Below are 20,642 nucleotides of genomic sequence, written 5' to 3'. Positions count from 1 at the left end.
CCCCTGAACATGCTCCAAAACTCACCAAAATTTGCACGCATGTCAGGACTGGCGAAAAATTTTATAAAATGAAAAAATTAATCTGAAAAGTGCCAAAATGGGCTCTCTAGCGCCACCTAACAGTTCAGACCACTAAAATGGCTGCTGCAGCCAGTAGGAACGTCGTAGGAAGATCAAACCAAAACAGCCGTGTTCGTCTCATCAAGACCTACAAATCACGGACTCGCACCTATGACCTAAATCCAACAGGAAGTGAGCTATTTCCTTTCAAAGTAAGATTTTTCCTAAAAAAAAGAAATTCCTTTAAAAATCAACTAGTCCAACACCGTTTATCGTATCGGCTTCAAACTTGCACAGATTATTGTTCAACGTGTCCTTATCAATTATTGTGCGTAACTTTTTCAATCCTCGACTGGTTTGGATGTTATGGCGCGTTTCAGGTGATGTGCGCCAAAACCTCCTGATGATTTGTTGTGCCACCTAGACACACTAAAATGCCTGGTGTGACGGGTAGGAACCACTTAGAAAGACCAAACCAAAACTGTCTCGTTCGTCTCATCAAGACCTACAAATGTCGCGCTGCAACCCCTGACCTAACTCCAACAGGAAGTGAGCTGTCGGTCTTTGAATGTAAGATGGCGTTTTTCACAAATTCTGTCAATCAAAAATTATTTGCTCCTACACCGTTTATCATAACTGCTTCAAACTTGCACAAATTACAGCTCTACCCCTGCTGAACATTACTTGTGAAGGACTTTGTCATAACTTGAACGGTTTGGATTTAAGAAGCGTTAGAAGGTGCAGGACACAACTCCTCATGATGATCTCTGGAAGAAAAGATGAGGGCCAACACACTGTAAACCTGTGATTAAGGTGACATTTTTCAGGCCATAGACATACAAGCTTTATATGTTTGCGTTCAGAACAAATTTATCTATCTGGTGATGTTTTCAGATTGAAGATGGGACCCACGGTTTGGCATCTGGAAGGATTTGTTTGAGAAAGTTTCAAGCCATTCTGCTCTGTGTCTGAGCTGCATGCAGTCCTTAATTAGCATAACAAAGGCTTCACTCTGACAGTCTGTGTGTCAGAGTGAAGTGTGTATGTGTGGTCACACACACATGAGGTTTTAAATTACTTTAAAAATGACCTTAAAAGTATTTCCATGTATTTTATCAATTTTATGTCTCTGAACCCAAGAGACTGACCTGGAGGGTTGCAGTAAATCACCTCATTTCAAGTACAAGTCAGTAACAGTGTTACAAACATCAGGAAAGAATATACATCTTTGAGGAAATGTTACATTCAACACAGTAGTCTCATCAAACACCTTTCTTTTGATGTAATTGACAGAAAAATTAAATGTAGTCTTTTTGATGCATACAACATTATGTATACTGAGTGCAATCTGTAACTCCCTCTGCCAAAAACAGGAAGTATGTAAACATGTGAGATATGTCAAAATGTCAGCAAACACTCTCTCTCTGCCTCCCTGTCCCCCCATCTCTCTCTCTTTCTCTCCCCCCTCTGTCGTCTTTCTCCCTTCTCTCCCTCTCTGCATATCGCTAACTCGGCCGTCTATGCCTGTGTGTGTTATACTCCTACTTTTATTAGACACATATGATTCGTGTCACATATGTATACAATCAGATATTAATTCTACATATTGTACTATAATTGCCAGAATTAAAATTATAATATTATTACTTTTATTAATGTTGTTGTAAGCTACATTATGTGCAATAAACATTTCAGAGCTGCTATGACAGATTGACAGTCTGATCCTTGTGCACAGTCTTATTAAAACAAATAAATATAAAAACGACAGAGGTTTGATTTGAGCTGAGGATGAATTTGTGCAGTGTAATATTTGAACGTTAAGACAAAAAGTGATGCTCAAAGAAATGACTGATCTGCAAAAATTCAGTAACTTAAGACAGTCCTGAGTAACAAAGAAATATGCAGCAGGTTAACTTCTATCACAGTGGTGCCTGGCTGGTGACATGTGAGGTTGTGTTGCTGTTGTAGTATGAAATGCCTCCTGCTGATTTTGTTATCATTAGTTATTAGTCAAACTGAGCTTGAAGTCACCTAATGACATGGTCATTGATTAGCATAACAATGGCTTCACTCTGACAGACACAAGTCTGTGTGTGTGTTTGTGTGTGTGTTGTTTGATCATCGCACATGTCAAAGTTTCATTAGGTCACATGGCTTATGTCTACAAATTGCAAAATATACGCTCACATCACCTTCATAAGAACCCTTTACAGTTTTTAAAATTGAGTTTGACTTATGATTCTGGCTATTGTGGTACCACATTGGGGAAGTATATATTAATGTCTGATAGTATACAACGTTCAAAATATAAAGTCACACCACCTTTATTGGTTCCTGAAGACAGAGGGATGTTGTATGCTGTAAAGCCCTGTGAGGCAATTTGTCATGTGTGACATTGATTGATTGATTGATTGATTGATTGATTGATTGATTGATTGATCGATTGATTGATTGATTGAATTTGTATCTTGAGTCAACAGCATTCAGTGACATTATATCAGCTACAAATGTAGTAAATTTAAAGATTTGAAATGCTGCACTATTGCTCACTCAGAAATATTAATAAATAATCCCCAATCCCCAGGGAGATATATATATATATATATATAGAGAGAGAGAGAGAGAGAGAGAGAGAGAGAGACATGGAGAAAAAAAATAATGTAACCTTAAAGCAACCTGCAGCTCATAATTTGCAAGTTTTAGCGACACAATTACACTCACTCACGCACACACACACACACACACACACATACACACACACATTCCACTCCCTGTTCCCCCTCTCTCTCTCTGTCTCTCTTTCTCCCCCCTCTCCCCTCTCTCTCCCTTCTCTCCCTCTCTGCATGTCACTAAGTCTGCCGTACTGCATGTCAGTAGTATACATACCAAATATTCATTGTGGGTGTATGTATGAGAGAGAAAGACAGGGAGAGAGAGATAGACAGAGAGAGAGAGAGACATGGAGAAAAAAAATAATGTCACCTTAGAGCAACCTGCAGGTCATAATTTGCAATTTTTAGTGACACAATTACACACGCACACACACACACACACACACACACACACACACACACACACACACACACAAACACTCCACTCCCTGTCCCCCCTCTCTCTCTCTGTCTCTCTTTCTCCCCCCTCTCTCCTCTCTCTCCCTTCTCTCCCTCTCTGCATGTCACTAACTCTGCCGTACTGCATGTCAGTAACTCGACCTCTTCTCCAGAGCCTTTGTGTTCCACTGTCTTGCAGGTTAACTTCTATCACAGCGGTGCCTGGATAGTGTGACGTATGTGGTTGTGTTGCTGCTGTGGTGTCAAATGCCTCCTGCTGATTTTTTTTATAATTAGTCATTAGTCAAACTGAGCTTGAAGTGCCTGTCCTGTCACCTAAATACATGGTCATTAATTAGCATAACAATGGCTTCACTCTGACAGACACAAGCCTGTGTGTATTTGTGTGTGTGTGTGTGTGTGTGTGTGTGTGTGTGTGTGTGTGTGGCAAAGTGTGATTTGTGACATTGATTGAGTGATTGATTGATTGATTGTGGGCTGGGGGACGATGGCATGGGGCCGAGGTCCCTCCCAACGCTGCTTGCAGCTTTAATTAGGGACCGAGCCCTGAGGCAGAGGACTGCTCAAGGAGCAGTCCTCGCCGAAGGCGAGGACCCTCTTGTTTTTGCTGCGCGTGCGTTTACAAGTGACCGGGCCCAACAGTAGTGGACTACTCACAAAGAAGTCTTCGCCAAAGGCGAGGACCCTCCCTATAGTTTTTGCCGCATTTTTTCTCACTGACCAGTCCTCGCTGAAGGCGAGGACACTATTGTTTTTGCTCTGTTTATTATTATTATTTCTTTCTTTCTTCCGCCGCCTCTTTGAACTGGAATTTGACCCCCTAAACATGCTCAAAAACTCACCAAAATTGGCACGCACATCAGAACCGGTGAAAAATTTTATAAAATGGTGACATTAACCCCTAAAGTGCCAAAATGGGCTCTCTAGCGCCACCTAGGCACACAAAAATGGCCGCCACGGCCTGTAGGAACTTTGTAGAAACATGAAACCAAAAGTGGCGTGTTCGTCTCAAGACCTAAAAATCACGCGCTGACACCCCTGACCTAAATCCAACAGGAAGTGAGATATTTGCCCTTTCAAAGTAAGATTTTGCCTTAAAACTGCCTTTCCTAAAAAATCTTCTTCTCATACACCGCTTATCCAATCGACTTCAAACTTGCACAGATTACAGATCAACTCCTTCTAATCAAAAGTTGTGCGTAACTTTTTCATTACTCGCTTCGTTTGGATTTTATGGCCTCCATAAGGTGAGATGTCAGAAAAACGTCCTGACGATCTTCGAAAGCTGTCCCATAGGAAATGAATGGCAGCAGGGGGGAGAAAGAGATCAACCTTAGGGCTTTTTCTAGCATTTACAGCGTCTCCATACTTTGTGCTACAGACTCCATTCCAACTCTCAAATGTTGCCACAGGTCTCATCTATTCACTCATGTTGTCATCTTTTTCATATCTTTTACCGTTTTTGATCTGTGCCTCTCAAAGTACCATGAGTAAAAGTGGAGAAATTCTCAGTTTACAATGGGTGTGTATTGCATGGAATGCTGTGAGCTAGAGTGGAGAGGGCTCTAAAAATCGTCTAAAACTTTTGTCTTTAACTCGCTGCCATGGCCACAATTTTCACTGTACAGACACAATTTATACCACAAACGTAGGAAAATTTGTCCTGCTCGCAGATATGTTGACATGGAATCTCTCACACGTACACATTTTTGCTGAGTGGCTCCAAAGCGAAGGGAGTGCCATTTTTTTTCTCATTCCCTCCCATGTAAACTCAGAGGAGAAATTTCTGGAAACAGCTTAGGTGCAACACATTTTAAACTCGCTCCCCTGACCACATTTTTGACTCGAGAAATATGAAACGTGGCACGTGCGTTCACGAGAAGTGGCTGTCTCTCAAAATCACTTTATTTTCTTGATTGGACCAACGGTTTGGGTATGGGAAGGACTTGTTTGAGGAGTTAAAACCCATTATAAACAGCCTTTGGTGAGCTGCTCTCCTGAGCTGTCTGTGTGTGCCACAGGTGCTGACAAGTCATTAATCGCCATGACAACGGCTGCACACACACACACACACACACACACACACACAGCCACACGGCTCTCTCTGTCTGTCTCACAATCTTTAAAGGACAGATTACAGCAGCAGAAACTTCATTTGAAACAGCAAATACACATTATTAACCCCTACAGTGCCAAAATGGGCTCTCTAGCGCCCTCTAGACGCACTAAAATGGCCACTACAGCCCGTAGGAATGTCGTATCAAGATCAAACCAAAACTGGTGTGTTTGACTTACAAATCACGCATTGACACCCATGACCTGATTCCAACAGGAAGTGAGCTATTTGACCTTTCAAAGTAAGATTCCGCCTCAAACGTGGTCTCAAGAAAACACATCTCCTCCTACACCGTTTATTTTATCAGTTTTAAAGATGCACACATGCCAGCTCAACTGCTACTAAACAGATCTTCTGTATAACTTTATCTCTCTCATCATCACATTATTTTCATGATTGGACCAACAGTTTGGGAATGGGAAGAACTTGTTCGAGGAGTTAAATCTCCACTAAAAGAGGTGTCTGTCTCTCTCTGCTTTTCTGCCAGGTGCGCCTACTTAATTACCATGGCAACCGCTGTCACACACAAACTCACAGAAACATGATGTCTGTGCGTGTGTCTACATCTTACATTCAGACATGACAGGGGCAGCATCTCCATTTTAACCCTTTAGGTGCCAGAGTTAATTGAGGAAAATATTCCATTTTCATTTCAACATTTCAAAAGGGTGTGGCTTGAAAGTGGTGACAGATAAAGGCATACTGTAAATGAGAAAACTATTCATCATGACCCAAAGTTTGTGATAGGAGTAAATTAACTCATCCAATTTGCATATTGTGGCATCACCAGCAGGCAGCCATATTGGATTTCATAAATCTCAGTCAAAAAACATTTTGAACACATTTACACAGTAGATTTATTTTTGTTTTGTGTTGTTTTTGTCATGTCTTCCTCAAAATGAAGGAAGAGGAATCTGATGGGAATAAATTCGCCCATCTAATTTGCATAATGTGACATCACTTGTACATACCTACAGCTACAGAAAGCATTCAAACATCAAAACATTCAGCTCTGTAAGGATTTTCTGATGTTTGTGGCAATATGTTTGATGTTTCTAAATAATTAACAGTGACGACATATGCTGGGGGCGGAAACGGGCGTGAGTGCGAGGTCCCGCCAAACGCTGCTTGCAGCTTTAATCTAAATAGACTTTTATTCTGAAACATTTGTCAGAACTTCCTGTGGAAGATACAGTAGCTTGATAGTTTACTTATGGCGCTTCAAATGAAGCTCCTGCCATCTGTTGAAGCTTTTAGGTGACTACAACAACATGTCGGCTGGCACATGAACAGACACAGTTCTGGCAGTGACTCAAATAATAATCAAAGTAATAAAAACAGGACAAGAATAACCCGATGACATCACACACGCCGTGAAAGACGACCGCGGATAATTGGTGAGTTAGTGTCCAGTGTGTAGCGTGTACCAGTCATAATGCAAGTCCTGAGTCTGAAATATGTCTGTCAGTGAGTCCTACTCCACCTATTTCGACTCCACTGTAGACAACGGCAGCATTTCTCCAACCATGTAGTGAGCCACAAGCTCCGTGGCTTCTTTCAGACTGATAGGTTTAACGTTATCTCCGTTATTAGAACCAAACGACAGCTAATCCTGTTTCGGAGCTGTAGGACCAGCGTTCTAAAAGTAACGGAAGTAACTGATGTCTTGTTTGAAAATGTACTTAAGTATGTGATTACTCAAACAGCAAACTAATGTGTTAGGTTACTCATTACTGCAAAACGTAATCAAAGTACTCTAACGCATTACTTTGCAACGCGTTATACCCAACTCTGGTAGCTGTACAGCCACAGCCCCCAGACATCCATACCAACACTATTGACATTGCTTGTTTTTCCGACATTTCAACTCTTATGAATAGCCTAATTCACACTGCCTACATGAGCTGGAGGCCGACAGCGAGAGTCTGAGGTGCCGAACAACACTGCTTGCAGCTTTAATTTACCATTCTCTTTACAATATTTCCTATATTCTTGTCACTATGGTAAAAGAAAAGACATGTCAAAAGAGCTTGGCTGGTATCTGAAACACCAGCAGTGCATCATTGTATGTGATAAGAACTCAAAGACTTGAGTTTGACTAGTTTTCAACCATTAGTTATCAGCAGAGATGGGGGACTCGAGTCACATGACTTGACTCGAGTCAGACTCGAGTCGCAAATATAATGACTTGAGACTTACTTGACTAACGTCGATAAAAGACTCAACTTGACTTTGACTTTGTATTCATGACTTGAGACTTGACTTTGACTTGAGACAGATGACTTGAAAGGACTTGACTTTAATTCAATATTAAAGGCACGCCAAGCACTGTTGGGCGTCACTTCTGTTTACGTTCAACAATGTTATCAAACACAACGAGCTAGACCTTGGAAAAATGCCATTTGACAGAGCTCTATGGTGTGAGCATTTTACTCGCATTTGCGACTAAAAATAGCTTTGTGTGAGCAAAAGAAATCATTCAGGAGCACGCTGTGTGAGTACAGATTTGAATCAGCAGCAGAAATGAAAGGCGAATCCTGCCGGTTGTGGGTTGAATGGGGGTCACAGACAGGAATATGGCAGAGCACTCTGGCCACCGCAAGATGGCAGTTTACCAGCGACCGAGAAGCCCGGCTCCTGGTCCAATAATTTCCTCTTCGTTGGTGTCATGCTTCACGGTGACTGTTAGCACCCAGCCCACTGTGGGTCTATTAGGGAATGTACTAAAATATACCAACCGGGCTGCATGATGTGTGTGGTTTATGCGCTGATAAGGGTTTGTTCTTAACTTATCAGAGGAGGAGGGTGGCTGGTTGATTTTTATTTCATTTATTTATTTTATTTTGATCCCCCCTGTAGCCGCAAACATTTTTCCTTTTCGAAGTGACTGGTGAAAAATGCATGACCCTTCACCATGAATTAGATTTTTAAAATTTAGCTGAGTTCATCCGATGAAGTGTGCCAGGTGACCCAACTACAAAAGCCGGTGGACTAAAGACGTCCTTTGTGTCTAATAGTAGAGCAGTAGGCCCAATGTAGCCCTGTGTGTGTGTGCTGGGCCCTTACCACACACACATGATGGAGGAGAGGGTGACTCCAGAGGAGCCTTTGTATTTTGTTGTTTTCCTATTAAATGTGTTATTTAAAATTTTCACTGCGCTCCTAAATTTCTTTCTGTGCTACTAACCTTTTTCACTGGGAGCACATGTGCTCCCAGTGAAAAAGGTTAGCGTAGAGCCCTGTTTAAACTCTGTTTTTAGCCTCATTGTAGCCTGTAGCTCTAACTGCCTAACTGGGCACTGCGTTCACGTGTGTGCAAGGCCATGAGACACGGGCACCACGTTCATGTGTGTGTGCTTGCTTTCGCTGGTCTCACACTGGCTTGCTTGTGACTTGCACATGTGTGACTTTCCCCCATGTCTGGTTATCAATGAAGGAACAACAAACCAAACATACAATGGATGTATCAATTCCCCAATGCTCCATCATCTGCCCTCCTGTGTGTGCTTTTATCTCCTAATGTATCTACACATTACCATTACTACATAATTGGGGTGGGGAAAAAATCGATACAGCATAGTATCACGATTTTTGCGTGGTGATATTGTATTAATATATGGGCACCAAGTATGTATCGATAATTTATTATATGCATCATTCTTTTTTTGCAAATACACATTTTAATACAACTTTGGGTACTAGAATAAAGAAATCAATTGCTTTTTTGGCCCACTAGATTTTATGTAATCATCAATACTTTAAGAAAAAAATGTACTTTAATCAAACTCAATCAACAAAATGTGGGACACATGGCCATTGAAATGGTATGGTGCAGAAAGAACAAAAATTCATTTGCAAATCTATAAACAATCTTTTGACAGTAAAACTTACTCGTCGTCCTCCGCTTATCCGGGTCCGGGTCGCGGGGGCAGCAGCCTCAGCAAAGAAGCCCAGACAGTCCTCTCCCCAGCCACTTCTGTCAGCTCTTCCGCGGGAACCCCGAGGCGTTCCCAGGCCAGCCGGGTGATGTAATCCCTCCAGCGTGTTCTGGGGCGGCCCCGAGGTCTCCTCCCGGTTGGACATGCCCGAAACACCTCCCAAGGGAGGCGTCCAGAAGGCATCCTTACCAGATGCCCGAACCACCTCAACTGGCTCCTCTCGATGTGGAGGAGCAGCGGCTCTACTCCGAGCCCCTCCCAGATGTCTGAGCTCCTCACCCAATCCTTAAGGCTGAGCCCAGCCACCCTGCGGAGGAAACTCATTTCGGCCGCTTGCACTCGCGATCTCATTCTTTCGGTCACTACCCAGAGCTCGTGACCATAGGTGAGGATTGGAACGTAGATCAACCGGTAAATTGAGAGCTTCGCTTTCTGGCTAAGCTCCCTCTTCACCACAACGGACCAGTTAAGCGCCTGCATCACTGCTGATGCCGCCCCAATCCACCTGTCAATCTCCCGCTCCATCCTACCCTCACTCGTGAACAAGATCCCAAGATACTTAAACTTCTCCACCTGAGGAACGACCTCCCCCCTGAGTAAAACTTATTTTTTATATTTCTTCTTCATGTATCATTTTGTCATATGGATCTCTGTACATTTATTATGTCGATCTGTTCTGTACACACGACTTCTGTCCGTCCAGGGAGAGGGATCCCTCCTCAGTTGCTCTTTCTGAGGTTTCCACTATTTTTCCCCCATGAAAGGGTTTTTTTGGGGAGTTTTTCCTTATCCGATGTGAGGGTCCAAGGACAGAGGGATGTCATATGCTGTCGTTTGTGGCTTTATAAATAATATTGAATTGAATTTGAATTGAAGTGTCACTACACCACTAACTTTGATTTTAATGTTAACTGAATACAACACACAATCTTCACACACATGCACAAGGAGGAGAGGAGACAGTGACAGCATTCTGAGTTTAACAAGCAGCATCTACAGTATATTTCTAAAACCTGCTTAAAATCTGCAGAGTTCAGCATCTACAGTATATTTCTAAAACCTGCTTAAAATCTGCAGAGTTCTGTGGACGCAGATTCTGTATGGGCGTGATTATCAATAATTAAATGTATTGATTAAATATGAATTCATTAATTAACTACACATTATACTGCTCTTTTTATTTTTCACATTCTTGAATTCATGTGTTTAACTTGTCATGTGTTCTCTTTACAGTTCCTACAGCAAACCTTATAGGAAAGAACTATGGACTAGATGTCATCTACCGCCTCATCCCTCAATATACCACCAAACATCTGCACACCATCAAGTATGTATACCCAGGCTTTCTGCATATGACACTGACCACTTCCATGCCCGTATCTCTTGGTGACTTATGCCAAAGACAGGAGATGTGGAGTGGGGAAAGAGGTCACGAACAGTTCCTAGATAACACTACCAGAATAAAACGATATTTGCTTGATTTTTTTCAAATCTTTTTTAAGACTTGGGAAATCAACAAGACATTAAAACAACTGATAAGCAAACAAAGAATAATCGTGCATATCAATTTAAACAAAAACGAAATTATAGAAAACAACAAACAACACTAGCAATAAATGGGCTTTAAATGTAGAGATACAGGGTGATAAACATGCTAAGGTGTAGATTGATGGACTAGGGGCTCATCCTACTCTCCAGTGTGCTATGTGTGAGCTCAGTCCTGCGTGTTCTTTAATGAAGCAATAGGAGAAGATATTCGGTCTCAGTTAATGTAGTTTATTAAGCAGTAAAGGAATAAAATTACAGAGCTCTGGGTCTCAACTTCACGTCCCTGACGAACAACAAAGGTGTGTCAGTTCACGAAGTCTGACCTCCTGTCCTTTCTCTGACCCAGTATATTTGAGCGTAACAGAGTGTCATTGTGCACGCAAGGCGTTGTCCTCTTCTCACTGGCAGTTCCACTTCCTCCTTCACCACAGCACGCCCCTGCCTCGTGTTAATCTGACTCCTTCCCGCTGGCGGTGGGGGCGTGGTTCCTGTTTTGAAAGACAAGAGAACAACACAACTCCTTACACGTGCTGTACCTTACTATCTGTACATCACTTTCTATTCTTTTTACCATATATGAAACTAATTATCTAAGCATTGCGGTATGTGCTCCTCAGACTTCATGTCTCTTCCTCTCCTGTACTTCTCCACTTCTGCAAAGCAAACACATTCAGATCAGTTGAAATCATCTCAGTATTCTCATTGTTCACACATCTAAAACTTATATCGTGAAACACAACTTATAGTAAAACACATAAAATCATTCTATTCCCAACAGTCCCCCTTTTGGCCTCATAGGACTGAGGCCACTTTTTTTCAGTCCCAATGTCTCCAGGTCCCCCTTTTTAGGTCTTGTGATTACTGCACTTTTTGTTTCTTTTGAAACAAAAAGTTATAACTCCCCCTTTTGGTCTCATACACATGAGACCACTCACACCTTGTCTTCTCCTGAGTCTGAGTCCGAATCTGAATCAGTAGGCGGCCTTCCTAACAGGGTGGCCGTCTCCATTTGAGTCATCTGATATGGTGGGGGCTGTGGATGTTTTCTCTCCACAGCTGTCACTATGATTCTTTCCCAGAGGGACCGGATACATGGGATACAACAACAACCACATAATGCTAACACTGCGAGCATTCCCACCAGAGACAAGAATACCGATACCACTAAATCTTTCCACTTACCGAACCACCTCTCGAAGATACCACCCAGGGGTTTATCAATACCTGAGTGTTCATGCATTTCCTCAGAGAGCGTGCGCAGCCCTTCTAGCGCCTTAGTTACTGACCCGTCTGGAGCTGTGTTATTTGGGATGAAGGTGCAGCAGAGGTCCTGGAGCATAGAGCAGACACCCCCTTTCTCCGCCAAAAGCATGTCTAACGCAATTTGGTTCTGTACTGTCATCAGGGAGGTGGCTGCCAGTTGTTCAGAGAGTCCCCCAACTGCGTCCCTAGTGCTGTTGGCCAGTCTAAGAACAATGTAATGCACATAATTAATTCTGTCCACATTTTTGTTAGGGGTGATGGGAAACAGTGCAGCTAGTATGGCTATGTTTTCAAAACCAGCGTCTACCTGAGTTGGTCTGGGTATCCCTCATCCCTAACAGGACCAGGGGTACAGCCAGTCGGACCAGTGCACACGTACCAACCCAGGAGGATGGCAGGGACAAGTGGAGGGTCTTATCTCCACAGTACCAGGACAGGTCCCCTCTAGCCTGAACCATGCTGCTGGCGTTCTGCCACGTACTCACATTCAGTGTTCTCTGGCACCAGTCAGCTTGCATCTGTCCCATATTAGTTACTACCCCGGTGGAGAGGTTCCTATGGAAACAAGTGTAATTGGCGATTCTGGGACTAAACGTTGGTGGGATGGTGTGATTCTTTATGTGTGGAAACAGAGAGCTCAGAGTGGTACAATTAGCAGGATCAGGATACATGGTCATATTTATCATACAGTTAAAACCAGTAGGGTCTGTGTCGGGATACAAAGGAGCTGGAGTGGTGAACAGCGTAGGTCTAGCGGATGAGCATACAATGCAATTTGACATATTCATGGATTCCGCTGTCACCGCCACCCAGTCTAACCATAGGTTTTTGCCTCCATAGCCTGTGGCCAATCTGACTACGTCACTGCGGGTCAATTTAGAGTAGTCAATGTTTATCACACCTGTGTTCTATTGGGGTTCAGACGCCTTGGTTGCATTACCTAGGGATACGGTGGTATTAGGAGGGGGAGGATTCAATAAGGTTAGTTTAATTAGTCCCATGGTATCTGTGCCACTGTGGTCCACTCCCAACGCCAAATACATTGTGTTGTTGGTGCGATCTCCGCATTTGGTGTGGTGCCTAATTGAGTTTGACCATGGGTTTGTTGTGAGATTATACACGCTTAGCAATACCGGATTCTGCCTTGGAGAGGCTGAAGCTGCTGCCTCTGTATCTTTATCTTTTTCCCAATGTCCTGTCCTCCTACCCTGTATGGTGGTGGGTCCCAAAGCCCAGAATACGTCATCACATCCCTCCATCTTCCACACCACGGATTGTGTGTGGGCCCTCCCCATGAGAATCCGCATATGTACACGTCATACCCCCTCCAATTTGGATCCTTTCCTTTACAGTTTATTACGGAGCCCAAGTCAAACTGGAACCCTGTACTTTGCCCCATGATGTATGTCAATTCTACTCCACCATACTTAGCTATGCAGGAGTCTGACGTTCCACTCCCTGGTGCATTTCTCCTGGTTCGGTTTCGTGGTGGTTCTACGGCTTTGTCTCTGAGGGAAGACTCATAATACAACAGGGGTAAAACAATAACACAGGTTAACATAACAACTCCCAACACACACCACTTATGGTGGCGTGGTTCTAATCCCAACAATTTCATTTCTTTATTTTGTATTGCAAAAAGGTAAATATAAACATGTAAAATATAAGAGTAAATATGGAGTGTAAATGTTCTGCAAGCGAGTCTTTCTTGTATCCTGGCTTTATATTAGTCAAACGTACTATGGGCAAAGTGTTGCTTCAAAGGAGCTTCAAACCTTCACATTGATCACAGGATATCTCTTCCGCACTTATGCTAAGCTAAATGAATAAATGTCTGTGTGAGTAAGCTGTGTGTGTGTGTTTTTTTTTTTTAATCTTTGGTGTCTCTTATGTCCTCCAGTGTTCAGGCAGGTGTCTCTGCCACTGCACACTGACTCCAGTGATACCATGTGTCACCTTTCCCTTCTGCTCCCTCCCGAGCTGTGGTCACCTGTTTGGAGAAAGCTGACACCAGTGCTGTTAGTTGGTCATAATACAGTTTGTATTGCATAGGGCTTTCTATTTCTTCTGTAGTTTGAATCTCAGCTCCCGGTCCCGGGAACTGGTGTCCTGTTTTTAGTTCATATGGCGTGAACCCTGTCAATGAGTTCACCGAGCTCCTGATTGACAATAGAGCTAGGGGTAGAGCATCTACCCAGCTCATTTTAGTCTGAGCACAGATTTTGCCTATTTTTCCCTTAATAGACTGGTTCATCCTTTCCACCTTGCCCTGTGACTGAGGATGATAGACTGTGCCAAAGGTGTGTTTTAGCCCCAATGCCTTCTCTACCTGCTGCAGGTCTTTGTTTTTGAAGTGAGTCCCGTTATCAGATCTGACTCGTTTGGGGAACCCCTGGGGATATATTGATTTATCAGAAATTTGATTACTGTCTTTGCATCCTCTGATTTGGCAGGTATGGCTTCTGGCCAGCCGGTGTATGCATCCACCGCCACCAGAAGGTACCTGTGTCCTCCCACTCTTTCTATCATATCTGTGTAGTCAGTAATGACCTCTTGACCTGGGAGTTTAGGGAGAGGAAATTTCCCTTGTTGTGGTTTCACTGTGGGTCTGACATTATATTCTGTACATATTTTACATTCTCTGATGTGATTCTCAATCATAGCTGGCAGAAAAGGGTGCCACCAATGAGTGAGACCTCGCACCATTTGCACCTTTCCACAATGAGTCATCCTGTGAGCCTCCTGGAGGACTGATCTCATCAGCCCTGGGGGTAACACTGGTCTTCTGTCCGGAGACCTCCACACACCCTCTGTTCTCACTGCTCCTCTCTCTTTCCAGACTGTAAGCTCCTGTGGAGAAGCTTTCTGCTGCTCTGCTATTAACATATTTACTTCACATGGTGGCAGGAGATCATGTACTGTTTTCTCTGTTTGTAGCATGATATACTGTTGATTATATCCTGCCTTTCTCTTGGCTGCCATGTCTGCAGCCTCATTTCCCGTAGCGATAGCTGTCCCTGCTTTATCATGGCCCTTACACTTTATGACTGCTACCTGTGCTGGCTTCATCACTGCCTCCTGTGGCCTCTTCATATCTTTTTCGTGTTTAATGGGGGTTTTTGCTGCTGTTAAAAAACCTGATCTGATCCACTGTGTCATTTCCACATGGATTGCTCCTACAACATATGCAGAGTCTGTGTAGATGTTCACTCTCTTCCCTTCTGACCATTCTAGAGCTGCAATCATTGCCTGGAGCTCAGCCAACTGCGAGGACTCTTTCCCTGTCAGCCTTTCCGTGAGGACTTCCTCAAACCCTGTTTCTGTCTGTCTCACCACTGCATATGCTGCTTTCAGTCCCTCAGTTGGATGCCTGAAACAGCATCCATCTGTGAACAGTGTTTCCTCTGCGTTAGTCAGGGGCTTCGCCTGCAAATCTTCTCTCTCCCTGGTGTCTTTCTGCACCTTTTCCTCACATCTGTGTGGCTTGCCCTCTCCCATGTTATCTGCCATGTTTACACCTTCATGTGTGAATGTTATGTGTGGTGCATTTAAGATCTTTTCCAGCCTCGTCTGTCTGAGTGATGTCATAGTAAATGCCGCTGAGTTTACATATGCCACTATGCTGTGCATTGTTAGTACAGTCAGTGTGTGTCCCATCACTATGTATGCTATTTTCTGCAAAATTTTTGCCACTCCTGCTGCATGTCATGTGCACGGTGGGTTTCTATCCTCGGTTGGATCTAAGGATGTGCTTACATACATCAGCACCTGTCTGCCTCCCCCTTTTTTCTGAAAAAGCACACCAGAGGTGGTGTGTGCCTTTTCAGAAATGTCAAGAAAAAATGGTAGCTTGTAGTCGGGGATGGCTAGATCAGTAGCAGTAGAGAATGCCTGTTTGAGGGACATAAATGAGGTTTCAGAGTCAGTGGTCCACACCAGGGGAGCAGTAAGATTGCGCATGCCCTGTGCATTAACCATGGCACGCAAAGGATGGGTTAATTCGCCATAAGAGGCCACATAGTGCTTGCTGTACCCTGTGAGGCCCAAAAATGACAACATCTCTCGTCTTTCACGGTGTGTGGTTTTGCGTGATGCAGAATCGATTCTCTGTGTGACGGGGACACAGCCGTGCCCTTAGCCGACACTATGCGACCCAGGAACGAGACCTGCTGCCTACAGCATTGTAGCTTGGTTTTAGAGACTTTGAACCCTGTGTGGTGTAGGCGTAGTAAGACAGAGCGTGTGGCCTCTAGGCAGGTGGAGGGATCGGGTGCGGCCAAGAGGATGTCATCAACGTACTGGATCACCACAGCCCCTTCTGGTAGTGACAATTCGGCCAGCTGCTGTTTGAGAACCTGATTGAAAAGACCAGGTGACAGGATGAAACCCTGTGGAAGGCGGGTGTAACGTAGCTGACTACCGCAATGAGTGAATGAGAAAATGTTGCGAAGGGGCAGCGCGAGAGGTAGGCAGAAAAAGGCGTTAGCAAGGTCTATACAGGAAAACCACTTATGTTCTGGCGACAGGCACAAGGGGGTCTGCCAGCCCCTCCCGCGTAGGGGTTCTTGGGCCCCGTCAATATCCTTGGGAATCTTCCCAGGTCATCAGAGGATATTGACCCTGCGGAGCGACAGTGGCATTGGGTGCTTGATGCACATAATTTTGATGACCTCCCCTGTGTGGTCCCTGATATCTGCCCCTGGGGGGTCTGTTTCCGCCACCCCTGGGAGGTCTGAGCTGCCCGCCTCGCATCCGGTGGATCCTGTCCTCCAACCACTCGGGGTTAGCGTTACATGAGCAGGTCTGGTGTGGACATTGTTCCCGCCAATGCGATGGGTCTCCACAAAGGAAGCACCCCCCATCGCCCTGACCCCCTCTTGGGCCGCCACGATTTCCCCCCCTGCCTCTGAATCTTCCTGTACCACCTCGGGAGCCGCTCCAATGGGGAGGGCAAGGGTCTACCCCCTCAGGGGTTGGAAAAAGATCTGGGGTAACTGTGGGTGATGGCTGAGGCTGCTGAATCATTTGACTGGTTGATTCGTTGGTTCGTTTTACGACGTGCATCCTCCAATTGAAGTTTGAGCAGCTGAACCTGTGCTCAGTCTGTGTTTTCCTTCTCTTCCGCCTGCTTAGCTCTGTCTCTTTTCATGTGGTGTGTGAGGTGTTTCTCCCACTGTTCAGTGGAACAGCCAGGAAGGTCAGGGTTGTTCTCTAATGATTCTTTTACCTCCGTGGGCAGTCCCTCTAACACGGCCTTTCTGAACAGGGTAGTTTGTAGGTCACAAGACCCTGTGTGTACTCCAGCCACATCTACCCATGTGTTCTTACATCTGCTAAGGAATGTTGAGGCGTTTTCGTCAGGTTTGATGTGAAACGTGAGCGTGTGCATGGCGCCAGACGGAATGGGAAACTGTTGTTGCATGGCCCGACCGATAGCAGTGGCATGGTGGGCGAATGGCTCTTTATCCGCTAAATTAACTGTTTTTGCCAATGTCTCAAGTGCAGTTAAATCCCAGCTGGAGAGCTGTTGTCCCAACAGCGCTCTCCAGTCCCCTAATGCTAATTTGTGACTCAGAAACGCTCCATCCAGGGGCCTCCTCCCTCTAAGGGCAGGGGCATCTTATCCAGGATGCAATGCATATCCGTAAAGGAGAAGGGTTAGTATACCTCTCCTCCTCCTGGGGTCTTTTCCAGGAGTGGCATGGCGAATGTTTTTGGCTTGTTCTTATTTTGTCGGAGATTATAAGGAGAACGTGGACGACCTGAACGTGAGCTCGCAGCACTGTGTGGCATTTTGATTGACTTCATTATTCCTGTTAGTCTTACAGCCCTCGTATCATAGTCGCCCTCAGAGTCTGACCCTGACCATCCTTGACTTTCCTCATCCTCCATCTCCTCTATCTCAGAACACTCCTCTGGTTTTTCTATCCTTTCCTCATTTCTCCTTTCTCTGTTGCTTCTATCTGACCTCTCTCTTTGTGCCCTCAACTGAAACACTGCCTCTGCTAGTGGCCTCGGCTCCTCCTCCATTGCTTCCACTTTAGGGGTGCTGGAGATAAGAGGGCTCTGTTTCATGCTTCTCTTGCTGTCTCTGCTCTCTATGCTGCGCACATCATCCTGCATGTCCCTACTCCTGTCTACGGATCTCAGAGTCTCCTGATGCACATTCTGCACGCCCGCCACAATACTCATCACGTCCTGTCTCAATGCCTCCACCTGTACTATTCCCTGTCTTATTTCCTTCATCACTTCCTCTTTGGCCTTTACATACTCTTCTTCCCCATCACATCTGTATTAAGCACACCGTCTTTAATCATCAACAATGGCATTTGCATATTCTTCCCTGAATATGGTGGGGGAATTGAAGCCGTGGGTGTTTGGGGTAGCTCAGGATACAACCTATTAGAGGTGGGCTCTGGTGGGGGTGAGGCTGGATCCGGTGCAGGAGCAGACAGCAGTTGCTTATCTTTGTTTTGTTTTTTGTGACTTTGTCTGTGTTTTTCCAATAGGCCATGGCTGTAACTGCCATCTGATGGAGCAGAGCTCGTTTGCGTTCCTTCATTTCTTTCTGATTTTTCCATTTTCTCTTTATAAATTTAGGTTCATTCTCCTTTTTAGCGTGTTCTTCCAAATCATTTCGTGCTTTTACTTCTGCAGCCTGCAATTTCTTTGTGACGTTTCCCTCCTCATCATCCCCAGGCAACTCACCTTGTGCCTGTAATGCCTTTCACAGCTCATCAAACTCCCTACCAACTTCCTGTCTCCGCTTATCCTCTACTCCTGACAACAACTGTTTTCTAATTTCCCTAAACTGAGTTTTTACCAGCATGGGAGGGCAGCCTCCCTGCTCGCGACAGTCCCTGTCGAATTCACCGATCATCACGTTTCTCTGTCCCTCTTCCGCTCTGACTTGTTTCTACCAGCAAGGTACTGCTGCACACAATTAAAAAAACAAAAACAAAACAAAACTGTACACAATGCTTTGCGCCACGTGACCGCTCTACAATGCAGTCCACGCGGGCTTATTATTCAAGAAACAAAACTGCACACAATGCTTTGTGCCACATGACCACTGTACAATGCAGTCCACGCGGGCTTATTATTCCCCTTTTATCGCTGTGATTTCGCTGCTTAAGTTCCAGCAATTGCAGGCCGACACATCCAAGCTTCTACACCACTCTCCTAGGAGGGTGCGGGATGCGGGGTGCGGCGACAATCGGCTTCTATCTTAAGGCAAAATTACACAGCTTCCTCTTTTTCTTCCCCACAGAACACGACCACCGCTCAGGCACTGAAAGAGCAGGAATTTGAGTCACCTCTAATAGACTCTACACAACTCTCTCGCCCCGTAAAATAGCGGGTTGTCGGTAAGCCACCCACAAAACAATATCCCCTTAAAAGACTTATTTATTTACACTCCCAATATCAGGGTGGTTCTGCGAACCATTGAATAGATGTCTCAACATGAGCGATAGTATTCAGTGTTAGCGATCACATGGAAAACGCTCCCCTGCCCGCAGAACTCTGTAACCTCTTTTTTGTGTTGTAACAATCTACACAAAGGTCTTTCAACCTCAGACAACCCGTGTCTTTAGACTATATTCTCAGCTGTCCAAGGAGCAACCTTATGGGTTCCACCCCGAGCTTATCCACCTCAGGACACTCGTCTAATTCTTTTTTAGAGATTAGATGGAAAACCTAATCTCAGGGCTTTTCAACCGACTATGTTTCATATTTAGGAGTCAAATTCATGATTTGCTCCAGGGCCTTTCACCCTCTGCCCCGGGGCATTTCACTTTTGTGTTTTGTTTTAATTTTATTCCTTTACATTTTAGACTAGGAGAATTTAGTACAATGACAACACAAGTTTTAATGTTTCCAATTGCAGAACTTCGATAAAACAGGCGTCTGCTTACCTTCCTTTTAGGCCGCGGCAAGTGTTGTCATGATACTGCTGTCCTCCGCTGTTGAATGTCTTTTATCCCGTCACTCCTCCGGCTTCATCACGTCTGGGTCACCAATTGATGGACTAGGGGCTCATCCTACTCTCCAGTGTGCTATGTGTGAGCTCAGTCCTGCGTGTTCTTTAATGAAGCAATAGGAGAAGATATTCGGTCTCAGTTAATGTAGTTTATTAAGCAGTAAAGGAATAAAATTACAGAGCTCTGGGTCTCAACTTCACGTCCCTGACGAACAAAGGTGTGTCAGTTCACGAAGTCTGACCTCCTGTCCTTTCCCTGACCCAGTATATTTGAGTGTAACAGAGTGTCATTGTGCACGCAAGGCGTTGTCCTCTTCTCATTGGCAGTTCCACTTCCTCCTTCACCACACCACGCCCCTGCCTCGTGTTCATCTGACTCCTTCCTGCTGGCGGTGGGGGCGTGGTTCCTGTTTTGAAAGACAAGAGAACAACACAACTCCCTACACGTGCTGTACCTTACTATCTGCACATCACTTTCTATTCTTTTTACCATATATGAAACTAATTATCTAAGCATTGCGGTATGTGCTCCTCAGACTTCATGTCTCTTCCTCTCCTGTACTTCTCCACTTCTGCAAAGCAAACACATTCAGATCAGCTGAAATCATCTCAGTATTCTCATTGTTCACACATCTAAAACTTATATCGTGAAACACAACTTATAG

General features: G+C 44.5%; 1 protein-coding gene across 8 annotated transcripts in view; it reads left to right on the top strand.

The window, feature by feature from the left end:
- The window catches only part of LOC125887522 (cytosolic carboxypeptidase 4), a 668,935-nt gene that overhangs the window by 81,855 nt on the left and 566,438 nt on the right, over window positions 1–20,642 (top strand). For all 8 annotated transcript variants that reach the window (XM_049574398.1, XM_049574403.1, XM_049574402.1 and 5 more), the window contains one exon: window positions 10,419–10,512. In XM_049574398.1, coding sequence (XP_049430355.1) covers window positions 10,419–10,512 — 94 coding nt within the window. The remainder of the gene's footprint in view (window positions 1–10,418; window positions 10,513–20,642) is intronic.

Source organism: Epinephelus fuscoguttatus, linkage group LG4 (assembly GCF_011397635.1).
Source record: "Epinephelus fuscoguttatus linkage group LG4, E.fuscoguttatus.final_Chr_v1".
Classification (NCBI taxonomy): domain Eukaryota; kingdom Metazoa; phylum Chordata; class Actinopteri; order Perciformes; family Serranidae; genus Epinephelus; species Epinephelus fuscoguttatus.
The sequence above is the reverse complement of the archived record's forward strand: the minus strand, read 5'-3'. Positions and strand labels throughout refer to the sequence as shown.